The sequence below is a fragment of the Sander vitreus genome, chromosome 14 (genome assembly GCF_031162955.1).
Source record: "Sander vitreus isolate 19-12246 chromosome 14, sanVit1, whole genome shotgun sequence".
In the NCBI taxonomy this organism is placed as follows: domain Eukaryota; kingdom Metazoa; phylum Chordata; class Actinopteri; order Perciformes; family Percidae; genus Sander; species Sander vitreus.
Genome location: NC_135868.1, coordinates 5813305 through 5826495, shown reverse-complemented (window position 1 = coordinate 5826495; position 13191 = coordinate 5813305). Strand labels below are relative to the sequence as shown.

The following is a 13191-nucleotide window of genomic DNA, read 5'->3' as shown; positions in this document are numbered from 1 at the left end:
CACTGTAACTTTGTTTAGGTTCAACTGATATCACATTTTACTGCTGACATTATAATTGATGTAAAGTTGCCAATAGTTGAGATTCCACGAACTGGACCATTTTATATTTTACATTTTAAGGTTTTATGACATGTTTTATAAACACAAGCCAATATATTTATATATATTTAATAACAGTGATCAATGGTATCTGAATACCTACATTTATCTCATAGTCTAGCCAGAGTTGACAAGTCTGACTTATAATAAACAGAAGTGTAACAGCAGTGGGCCTGCATCACATAATAATCATTATCGCTGTCTATAGCTACACCTTTTTAGTGTTGGAAATCCCCACATCAGAAATCTACACTACATTCCAGGGATCTTTAGAGGTGTAATTTAGCTGGAAAAACAAGTGTGAGGAGATGGTGGGATAGTAGGAGATGCAAAATTAAATATCTGAAAACTACGCTGTGTAAAATAGATGAACACAGGAAATAAATACTAGAAATCCTGTTGTCCTTTTACTGAATATCTGTTTTGGTTGCTGCACTAATGCCACCAACACTTATTAATGAATGTCCATTGCATAGTTAGAATGATTAATCCATATCTGAAGGGTAGTAAGAGCACAGTAAACAGCTAGGTTGGCAGGGTGCAATGATTGGGTTGCTTTTGCTGGCAAATACATTTTTCCTTTTCCCCCTGTAACTTCATCCCAATGCATGCTGGGATAGGCTACAGGCTGCTTGTGAGCCTAATCAGAAAAAACAGGTATAGAAAAATATGCTACTTATATTATTGGATAATTGGGGATAGATACATTAGGCCACTTCAGATAGTCCCACATAAATTGTGAAATATATATATTAAACCCTCTTTTGTCATCTAATATACGATAGACTGAATTGTGGAACTTTCCGCTCATCCCATTTCAAGCAAACAACTTAAACTGACATTTAAAACTATTTTCAAATGGATAACCTGTATTAATGTCTGAAAAAGAGATGTACATTAACATTACATGCAAAAGCACACCGCTGGTCTCCGCACCCTCCTACACTGACTTCCTAGAAGCAGCAAAATAACAGTGACTGGGAATAGCATCCTATACAGGCAGCCTGTCATTATAAAGTTGGCACACTCTCCTGCCGTCCTTGTACATCTTCTGCTGAAACAGAATGCCTTGGAGGAACGACGCCTAACTATCCACACACACACAAAACACTAAATCATCACCTTTGAAACCAAGAAGGAAGGAAGATCTATCTTCTACTCACTGTGTTCCCTGAAGTCTGCAGTGCTAATGTGGTCTTAACTGAGAAAGGATTTTTACAAGTTCCCAGTTTGAGAGGATGTTATGGTTTGGAACCAAGGCCTCAGAAGAAGTTAATGTGTATCTTAGCTTTGACTTCTGTGTATTTTGATTTTACAGCCACAGTCCGGGTCTTATCTGTCCATGCAAATGATGTATCAATGTATCTGTGGTTGAGGCCATTGAGAGACTGAGAGGGTTGGTGAGTGTGTCTAGCATACAATCACAGTCTCCTGGCCAAAAAGATATATAAGCCTCTCTACAGTAGTTTTGAAAAGGAAGAGTTCGTTTTTGTAGGCTTCAAACCAGCAGTTACACAGAGAAGTGCTGAATGTGAAAAGGAAATGTCAGTAATGTAAATTCCCACTCAAACTAATCTATTTTATAGGCATCAGTAAACTGAGCCTACAGCTGTGCCAGTGTGCACATACTCAGCTGTCCACTTTGTTAATAGTCTGAAAACTGGATGACAATAATGATATGCTAACCAGCATTAAGAAAATAAAATAGAACACTTTGAGAGAAGGGACATTTTTGCCCTGAATTCAGTGGCCTATGCAGCCTGTCCTCCCAGGCATGGTGTTCCACCACCAACGTAGCAATCTTACATTACTCATTAAGTTTATGGTTGAGTTATGGCTGCAGTGTGGTTTGTCAATCTTGGCAAAGGAGGCAGAATGTAAATGCAGAATGAGAGTATAAGCTCTGCCTGGCAAAAAAAAGTCTGGTCAGCCAGCTGAATGTTTAGTGATATGCAAGGTCTTTCTGCATCAACCAAATCTAATTTTGCAGAAGGAAGTCAGTTGATTAATAAGTTAAAAAGTCAACTGCCAATTCCCACCCACCAAAATTATTTTATGACTACATGGCTGAAAAGTTCAATCTTATTGGTGACGGCTCATAGTTCTTCATCTAAGTGCTAAGAAATATGTGCAAAGCAATCTGATGGGGAAAAGGCATCTGACTAGCCAGTACTAAATGATCAAACTGGACACATGGGTAAACAAAAAGGAGACAGAATGGATGTGGATCACCAGAGCCACAGGGCTCCTGGGAAAATGATGACAAAGCAAAGGAAAAACCAAAGGGACAAGGTTAAAGCTGCCAGACTGGGTCACATGTGAGCAACAGAAGCCTGAAATACCACACACTTCCATACAGTCACAGGAATGAGCTGTCAAAAGCCTGCTCCTCCGCCACACATAGTAGCTCCATTCACCAGCAGAGAGAGAGAGAGAGAGAGAGAGAGAGAGAGAGAGAGAGCGGGGTTAAGTTATGTTTAGCCAAACTGAGACAGACTGCCCATTGAGGAGCGCTCTGCTTTGAAATGAGGTTGAGGAACATCCATGTCAAGAAAATATTGCCCTCTGATTTTCTCCTCCTTTGAACAAAACTCTGCTTTCATGCCTTTCTAGGCCTACTGCTAGAAAGGCAGCCTCATCCATCCCTCCTCCCGTTTTTCTAGTCTTCATTCTCTCTGGGAAGAGAGAATAAACATGAAAGATCCTGACCGCTTTCTTCTCTAAATCGGTCGCTCACTGCTTGGGTGGGGCGCAGTTATAGTTTACACTAACATCTGTGATGCGGCACCACACTGCGAGCACGGGAGCGCGCAAACTGTCGCACCGCGCAGTGGCCCAGCGCATCTGGCCAACTCCACTGTGAGAGCCCAAGGGACGCTGCATGCGTGTGCACGCAAAGAGCAAGCACACGCTAACAGGTAAAAGGAGTGTTGTATTTGCGTCACTCTGACAATATCACAGGGTCAGGTGATTAAAATGCTTTTCTAAAAGCAAACGAACGCCTCCGCGCGCACAGCGTCTATAAGCATCATGAGATATACAATCTGCACGAGGTGTAGCACACAGAGGCACATTCACATTGATGTGGTATACATTTCCACACCCTGAACTGCGAAAAAAAAACATCCATAGCTTACAGACGCATATGCACAAACAGAACTGTACAAAGCGCACATAGACACGGAGACACTGGTTGCTTTCACTCCCAAACCCCTATGAGCGAGCTGCTCCGCCGCATAATAACCTATTCATAAAAAGCAAAAAATGTCTCAGGCTTCCGCCTCCAAAATACACACGGGAGACGACGGGAAGGTGCAATCGCCTCTCGCAATCTGAAATTGGAAACGGGGCCAAAGAATACACTGGAGGAGGGCAATTTATGTTACAAAAGCCCCCTTGGTCCGTAAACTGTCCCAGCAAGTTCTACAAACGAAGAATAAAGAGCCATTGATCCACCTGTCCACTGAAACTTAATTTATTTCTCTCTAAAAGAAACCTGCTTTCGTGTTTCTGATCATAATCTGCATGATGTGTCTCAGCCAAAGGAGTCAAACTTCGCTTATCATATAGCCTAACAATAGTTACAAAACATATGTTCCAACTAGCTTCACAGCATATATTCAAACATCACCATTAAAGTCGTGTTGCACTTCAAAAAGTAATCATTTATGCACTGCTCTTTAATTGTATTCATTTCATTGGCGCGTGCCATTCCGCATCAAGAGTCTTCAGTCAGATCAGAAGTGATCTGGACTCAGGTGAATCAATGGAGACTCTGTGTTAAAAATAACTCAAGACGACTAGCGGTCCGTCAGGGAACTGCAGCGCATACAGATCATTCCTTTTAGGCGAACTGATCTAAATTGCGCGGAGTGAAATATAATACAGCCATGGGTGTGTGTGTGTGTGTGTGTGTGTGTGTGACAAGAACGTAAAACCTTAAAGTAAAATAATACTGATATATTCCCTCTGAGAAAATGTTCGCAATCAAACCCGAATGGCTTGTTAATATGATTCTACATCGTATTTTTGTTATAAGGAATACAAACATAGAATGTTGTTCTTCAATGGGGAAAAACGCTAAATCAACTTTCCACGAATGCTTATGGTCACATCCCACAAACGTCCTACAGAAATCCCTCCTCCCTGCACAACCACTGGCAGTGATGGATGGACTGGTGCACAGGCTGAGCTGGTAAACATTCAGCCAACAGCCTGTATCCACAGCCCAGTTTACTCACAGACCAATGTTCAGTTGCAATTCAGGAGAGAAAAAAATCATAGTAAAAAGTTCATAAACGGGATGTTTAGTCGACAAAACCTCCCCAAAAGCGAGTGTAGCAGTTCTTTGCACCGTCCTACCCCATGCCCCCCTGCGGATAACGGGCCACAGAAGTTCGCAAAAAGAGCCCCATCCTGTTAAAACCAAACGGGCTTCTTAGTAGTGAAACAGAATGTATAGGAATAATAAAAGATAAAGTCAGCAGCAGGCCAGTTGTTCAAAATGACAAAAAGCACCTGAAAGATTGAGATCAGCGGCTATTCGCAACACTTGGCGAGGTGACACCTGTCAGCAGGCTGCATGCAATGCACACCTACAGAGGGACAGTCGAGGAAATGATGTCCAAAGAAGCGACAAAAAAAAGAACTTTTGTTGAAAACGTAATAACGCGTGTGTATGTTTTCGTGCAGCAAAAAGCAATTCATGTGCTTTTATAACGCCTCTACTCTATGGCCAGTGGCTGATAGTGACAGAGTGTCCATTATCGGCCAGGGTTTGTTAAGGCTATAGCGAGAATTCAGCTACCCGATAAGAAAAATAACTTTTTTAATACAAACACAAAAAAAACAATCAGATTTATTCTTCATTTGTTTTATGGGATGGACCTTTAGAGACACAGCGCCTAAAATATAGCTCAATTATCGGACACTTAGATTTCCATCGCATGACTTATTCGTATTTCCCATCTGACTTCTGTCAATTACCAAATGGTCGGTACAATCTCATAGTCACATAAGGCCTTTAGGAACCAGTCAGAAAACACAAGTCGCCCTGGGATGCTTTCAGAGTTTGACAGAAAATAAGATGAACATAAGCAGATATACAATATGCAGGTATCGACGTAAAACAAACACTATTTAGATAGGATATTAGGATAGTGTGGGTCCATTGCTGTTGGACATTGTTGACTTGACCACATTTCTTAGATAACGTGAAAAAAGCACGCAGGTGCGCATGTGTCCGATAATGGATGAGGTGTCATTCATTACGCACAATAAATCCAGACAGCGAAGAGTAAAGTCGCCTTAAACGAAAAAATAAACACTAAAGATGGGCAAATAACACGACCAAGTCTCGTTTAACAAGCACAATAAACATCAAAACTGTTAATAAGAGAACCCATCTTACCTGCCCGAACCACGGTCGTTTGGCACACGGCGAGCGCCACGATAACCAAGGCAAAGGATGCGAAGTCCATGCGCCATGGTCTCCGTTTCTTACGGAAGGGACAATCTCCGGTATCCATAGTGTTGCAGTAGTTTGCCGGCCTGGTTGAGCTGTAAATGTAGGATATGGTGGAAGTTATCCGCTCACAGAAACCCAGCCGACGAGAGGGACCCGACTGACCCTTCTGCGAGGCAACAGACAAAAAGGCACGCCTCTGGAGACGTCTCTGCCTCTCTCCCGGAGACTTTCCTTAATGAGTGACCTATGTATGTCTATCTTAATGCACAAAACCTAAACACTAAAGGGGGTTTGGGGTGAATAAATATCTTTTATTTTAACGTTTAACCCCTTAGTGCTAAAGCCCCATTGAGTCAGACTGGGTACGAGTACCCAAAGTGGAGAGAGCAGCAGAGAGAGACCTGGAATCACGCTCTCTCTCCCTTCTCTCTCTTTCCCTCTTCCCTTCTTTACTTACACACTTACTCCAACGAAGAGTGAGAACATGTGTGTGTGTGGGGAGAGTGAGAGAGAGAGAGAGAGAGAGAGAGAGAGAGAGAGAGAGAGAGAATGGCAAAAGGAGAGAGGGAGAGAGAGGGCGTGCGTAATTGCGCCCTGGGCATATATGCTGATCTACGTGTAAGGAGGAACGTCTGAGATTGTGAACTAGAGTTTTTAATGATTGGCCTATACAAATATTTCACCTCAGACACACACAGCAATTGCGTCCTTTTTTTCAACTGTGAGTTAGTGGCTCAATGTTGCCCAGGATGCACATCATTTTCTGTCTGTCTCTGATTCTCTCTGAACAATCCTAATCCTAAACAGAGTATTAGAGTCTCTTTACCTTTTCTACTTCCTGCTGTCTTGCCTTTGTATCTGTGGCATGAAAAGACTGGCTTTATAAACCATGAAGAACCGATGGTAGATAAGACAGCAGGACCACTCACCACGCTGTGTGCCAGCAGAGAAGAGTGAGCGTTCGGCCAGCCAATCAGGCTTCTGTCCGCGCAACTCAACACGCCCCTTTCACGCAATCCTTGGAGTTCTCCTCATGTTTTGATTGGTCAGTCCCACGTGGCCTTGTTTTGCAGCATCAGCTCTCAGGTGTGCATGGAGAGAGAGAGACAGCAAGAGAGAGACAGAGACAGAGAGAGAGAGTAATGAACTTGTGTCCACTTCTATCAATTCTTTGGAGGGAATGTTTTTTACAAATCAATTTGTTAAAAGAGTGTATTATGCTTAAGTTAAATACAGACACAGTACATGACACACAACACTTCACATGCTGCTCAAACAGTTTGGGGTTTACAATTGGTCAAAAATAATTAGCATTAATCGGTGAAGGTATGTGACAAAATATTATGGGTTTTTTTAAACATTTCACAAACAACCAAGGGAAAGAATATAAACCGGAAGAAATGATCATTACCTAGAGTTAGAGAGACTTAAAGAATCTATGCCAAGGAGCACTGAAGCTGTTTCTGGTGGCGTGTAGTCTTTCCAGGGGATTGAATGTCCAATAACTAAGCACCACTCAGATTTAGATCAGACTGGCCCTTCCTCCCACTCCAAGACCCCTGCCTCCACCTGCTGCTCAGCTGACTATGCACCACACCCCTACACCTCCCAGGTAGTGGACTTCTTCAGGCTCTGACCAACCAGGGTACAGACCCAGGCACTCTCCTGCAAGCTCCTCTCCCAGGTCTGACTCCAGGATGGGCTGCTTTTCCTGGTCCAGGTGTGGTTTTCTAGAAATAATGATATATTTCAGACCTTTTTAATATCTATAAATTGAAAATACGTCCGATAAATGAATACACTAAATCAGTCTCAGAAGTCTCCTGCAACCCCAATTATTAGGGATAAGGCTGGTGTTGTTCTCTACTTTTCTTATTGTCAAGAAGCCCAAACCAACAATATGTACATCTGTCTCTCAATCATTTCTGACTTCCATTTACAGTTGAGCAGCAGCCCCACAGCTGAGCACTGTACCTTTAAGCAAATGTTACTCAAACAGGAATAATTGGGGGAAATCACCAGACATCCTTTGTGACAAAGAAATGGCGCCTTACAAGATACTGAACTCCATCCCAACAACACAAACTAAAGAATTACCAGAGGCAATAGGAACTGAACATTATAAGCGTCACAAAAGTAGTATTTACTTTAATGTTATTGGATTGGATAATGTATGAAGCATATATGCTTCTGTCACATCTGTAAGAGAAAGTCACACCACATTCTTTGCCAAGAAAAGTTTAGTTTTCAAGCCACCGATTCTATTTGCTACTGAGAAGATATCAAACCACTGGGACAAACTTTAAACCAACTTTAGCAGGAACCTCAAAGAGACATTCCTTTCATAATTGTCGAAGACACTTTCATATCCCTGCCTGCCATAAACACTTAAAAGCATCTCCTATATTTCAAAGCTATCCCCTGTGCTCCGCTGTCTGCCTTGTAAATGTTTCTATAGTCACTAAGCCCAAGGTTAGTGACTTTCTTTGAATGCAGACTCCACATGCAGAAAGCAGCAATTAACCATAATTATCCCTTGATGCTCTATAGCACACTTTCTAACTACCTTTCCTCCCCCCATTTCTGTCTGATTCTCTGAGGGGTAAGGGGTTTGTGTTTGCTTTCTGAGGCATATTCATGATAACTCCCCTCACTATCATTCTTTCTAAAGGGGCTTAGGAAAGAAACTGTAAAGGCAAAATAAAGTAAAACTTAATGGTCTTTACTTTACCTTTGAAACATTCGTAATATGTGGATGTAAAGTTGGCCACATTTAAGGATATCAGCATAATATCCTTCCCATTGACTAAATATTTCACATTGGTTGAACTTATCAAGTGAACCATTCCAGTTTGGTTTATTTGTTCACAGTTCCTTCCCCCTTGCATGACATATGTGCATACAATTATCAATTTCCTAATTATTCTACACACAGCCCCTTATTCCCATACTTCCCGATACCAGTTAATATTCTACAGAGGGTCCTACATTTGGAATTCTCTGCCTTTAAATTTTTTTTATTTGTCTTCACAGCAGTTTAAAAGAGCTCTGAAATGACTTCTTCTATACAACCATATGTCCCTTGTCATAAAAATCTAAAGGCCTAGTATGATTATTACTAGTTTTTGTTTTCATAATTTGTATTTATTTTCTCCTTTATCCTTATTGTCTTATGAAAACTCTGTTAATGATAGTGTTTGTGTACTTGTATTACTGTATGAATTGTGCGTGCATCAAGTGTTCTTAATGTTGTTTTTAGGCAATTCTCCTTCACATTCCCAAATTATATATTGTATATTTAAAAAAAAAAGAAAGAAAAAGAAGTATATGTGTAAATAAAGAAACAAACTATAGTGCATATACCAAAACCACAGAGTGAATGCACTCCAGGTTTCTGCTAGTGCCAGCTACATTTCTTTTGATACAATGTGGGATTCATTTTTGGACCGAGGGGTTCATAAGATGACTGCCTCCACCATCTCTAATCTCTTTCCCCAAAATACACGTCTACTGGATACTAATTTCCAGAGAAAGAAAAAAGGGACACGCTTAAAGTACGACTGCCATGTTTTATTTTCGAAAACTGTACTGCCGTCTCAGAAGAAACTAGAAGGTGAGCTTTGATGTACGTAGAATGAGAAGGAGCGGCTGTTGTGTGATCGCTCTCTGAAACCATCAACTAGGCTGCTGCATCTAGCAATTATCCATAAGGAAAAAAGGGCTAGGGCAGTTTTTTATATATATATATATATATATATATATATATATATATATATATATATATTACTACATGGAAACCAGAAGGCAAATATAGACTTTCATGTTCTCAAATGTAGAAGAAAAACCCTAAAAGATTTCTTTGATGGAATGCAAAAACCAAAAGGAGGACTGAAGAGTTCAACAGAAGAGATGAAGAGAAACCAAATATTAGAGCATTAAATGCAATCAAAATAAAAGTATAAACAATATAAACCCAGAATTTCTCATATACTTAAATGCCTAGTTGAAGTTATTTTTCTTCTTTTGTACACAATGTAGCTTCACTGAAATGTTATTTTCAATGCGAGGTTATACGTACTAAATCAGAAAGTCCAGGAAACGCTCCCTCGCAGTGGCAGATCTGGGTTTTTATTTTGGCTGCCTGGACACAGTGGATGGAGTGTTTTTTGAGAAGAGACTGTTTGGTTCTGGCCTCCTTGTGCTCTGAAAGTAGATGCCACATGTCGTAAAAAGAGACAACCCAAGAGACATCTGTGGTATGTGTTTGTGCAAGACTTTGTGCATGTACAGTTTTTTATTCACTTAGACCCAAGGATTCATATTCAAGGATTGTAATCACCAAGTCTGTTGCAGCCATGGTTTCATCAGGGACATCACTAAAAAATTATGTTCTGGCCAAAATATGCCTTGTTTGTTGTTGTTTATTACAGAAATTACATTTTCAAGTAGTATAATTATAGGTTTTGTTTTTTATAGATTGTGGGGGTTTGGATGGCATGTATGTGAATGCTTGTCTTGACGTTTCTGTGTGTGTGTGTGTGTGTGTGTGTGTGTGTGTTCAGGTTAGGTTTATTGGACATTTATGACATATCAATCTGATTCAGTTATTATTATTATTATTATTTAATGATTAATCTAAAGGTGGTAATGTAAATCTGTCCACACTTTCCAAACAAAACCATTTTAACATGCTTTCTCCTAAAGTGGTTTTACCTAACAATTATTTTATTTTGTCTTATTCATTTTTATTTATTGTACCCTATTTCATTGCATTTATCCTTGTTTTGTTTTGATCACATGTCATGGTCATGTGCTATTATGTAAAGCCCTTTGTGTTCAATGTTATGCATTCATTGTGCTGTAGAAATAATGTTAACTATTATTATTAAAGTAGGCAACAGCTTCCCCTATAAAGACCAGCGGGCAGGTGTGGTTTTAAAGAGTTGTTAATGCTTTTAAAGAATTTCATATGTGTGATTTTCAATAGAAAGTGTTAGTGTCCAATTCTCATTAACTGTTATGTGTGTCTCTATTGTGAAGCAGGTTCACAACAGGTGCTTTAGCAGGTGCCTACCTGTTCTCAATGGGATCCTGGGGCTTGCTTCTATTTGCTTTGACATGTAGTAGGTTTCTGTAGGTCACGGGACTTAATGTAGATTCAGTCTGCAACGAGACGTTTGGAGAGCAAGCTGGAGAAAACACAAACAGCATGATCCAAGTAGTATTAAAAAGATGTACTGTACAGTAATGTTCTTACAGACTTACCAGCAAAGTACCAGCAAGTAATGGTACAAGTAAATCAGATCCTGGAACGGTTGGACTGTTGGACATTTCAAATACAGATTATCTCAGCCCAGAGTAGCATAGTGTAACATTGCCAAATAGTGTATTGTGAACTACAAGGAGGCAGCGAGGTCTGTATCCACAGACATTCGGTCACTCATGGGGGCGTCAAATACTGCCTTGTCTTGTAACATGGGGGATAGCTGCTTCAGATCTGTAACTCTACTTGCCAGGTCAAATAAAAGTATGTCTATATTAAATTTGTGCTGGACAGTTTCATATGGAGGGACAACAAAAGAAAATGTGTTACAATATAACAGTTTCACATGTAGACTTTTGATTTGTTATCTCGGGTCACCACCATTGCTTGGTTAATATGGTGACTATGTCGCATCTGATTATTTTGCTGTTTAAGCATGTAAGATGGAAGAATTTGGCTTTAAAACCTTGTCTGGTGCAGTTTTAGTATCCCATGTGTTTCACCATAAGGGCCCACACCCTTAACCAAATTCAGCATAAAGCAACCCTGCCTTAGCAACAGTATAATTCTCGCAATCTGCTGCGCATCCACTTATGGAGGTACCACAAATTCCAAAGAACAGGAATTGCATGTATGTTGCCACCAGCAGCATGACTTCATCATCCTCAAACAGACTCATGGCACATCCCAGTGACCACTTTACCAAGAGGTGAGGCTGCTAAAATGTTACGACGGGGTAAAATATCCTGACATCAAAAAGGCAGGTGCTTCCACTTGTCTAGTCCAGAAGAAAATCTGTGTAACAGGTCAATGTGAACCCTTCAATTACACCATAGGCTTTAATGTCAGACATATTTGAATTAATAAAGGCCTTATAATTTGCTGGGTAGTAATTTAAGGGTTTTAAGAACCAAGAGACCACAAGACATCCCTGCAGGGAAGATCCATCAGACGTGGCCACCGACCAAACTGATGTCTCGCACTCCATCCAGTCAGACAGCACAGGAATCTTAACTGGCTGTTATGTCAAAGGGTGACTAGTATCCAGCTGATAGAGCAGCCTGGTGTTGCAACATCTGGGTCAATGCAGGCAAAGAAGATTTCAAGGGTGGATGAGGCCGAGACCAGGGAGTCTGCAGAAGGATAGCAAGAGATGGCATTAGCTCTCGGAGACGGACTCAGAAAGTGCCTGCGGGCAGCTCTCTCTGTGTGCTATTTCCAAAAGAGAACCTTGTAATTACAATAAAGCGGCCATATTATATTGCTGACTTCCTTGAAAAGTCTGTATTTTACTGGGCAAGGCCCGCAAATGCACACACACCCTGCTAGCCACAACACACCGAAATAGATCAGAGCAGGGGCTCGCCTGGGAGGAAACGGAGAAAGGGAGTGGACTGATACTCTCGGCACTTACAGTGGGGTCAAAGAGTATGTGTGTCCGTGTGTGATGAATACACACTCCGTTTGGCATGAAGCTGCTGGAGGTGTGCAAAGCCAGGTAAAAAAAAAAGGGAATTTAGAAAGAGAATGGGTCAGTGATTTTGAATCTGCCCTCCGAACACACCCAGCTAACCACATACCTCGAAATAGGCAGGAGAAGAGGAGGAGGGAGGACAAGGGGTGACTACGGGGCAGAGCGAGGGACGGACAAGCACAGTAAGGGTACACCTAAGTGGGTGTGTTATTCTGTGTGGGGTGAGCTCTGAAGTTTGCGTGCCAACTGATGTATAACAGTGTGTGTTTGAGAGAGACAGAGTTTATACATAAGCACACAGTATATTTTGACAAAGTGTACTAGTCTTTTGATAGCTGAACAAAGTGCAATGTGTGTGTTCCCTTCTCTCCCATTCTCAGCATTTTCAGTGTGTATGTGTTTCATAAGTGGCTTTCAACGCTTAGCAATTCTTTTTTGGGAGTTTGAATGCGGCTTCCTTACCCTTTGACATCAAATATAGCAATAGGTGAACTCTAAGATTTGCTCAATTTAACACAATTACTCACTGTTAGAAGGTAATTTGCCCAGATGGTGCATAATGGCTGAACTAACAAAAGGCAATTACAAGGACTGGTGATATAGCATGAACCAGAAAGAGGAGAATATGATATAGTGAGCCACAAAGTAAAATTATTTCAGCATATATATATATAAAAGGAGCAGGTTTCATATACACAGTACAGTATATTAATTTCCTTTAAAAAAAGAACATACATTCACCACACTAAAAGCCCCATTGTGCTACACAGAGGCATTAGCAGAAAAGATCCATATCAAGCCAACACTAAAATACCTGGAATTTTATAAAGTGTGCCCCAAATACTAGCAATTTTTCTTTCTTTTATAAATGGCAATGAATATGGCCTA

The 13191-nt window shown here is 40.8% G+C and overlaps 1 protein-coding gene across 5 annotated transcripts in view; it reads right to left on the bottom strand.

Moving 5' to 3' along the window:
* Positions 1-6023, bottom strand: part of col11a2 (collagen, type XI, alpha 2) — a 51478-nt gene extending 45455 nt beyond the window's left edge. For all 5 annotated transcript variants that reach the window (XM_078267452.1, XM_078267454.1, XM_078267455.1 and 2 more), the window contains exon 1: positions 5510-6023. In XM_078267452.1, the coding sequence (XP_078123578.1) occupies positions 5510-5627 (118 nt within the window). In that variant the 5' untranslated portion in view covers positions 5628-6023. The remainder of the gene's footprint in view (positions 1-5509) is intronic.
* Positions 6024-13191: the final 7168 nt, after the last annotated feature.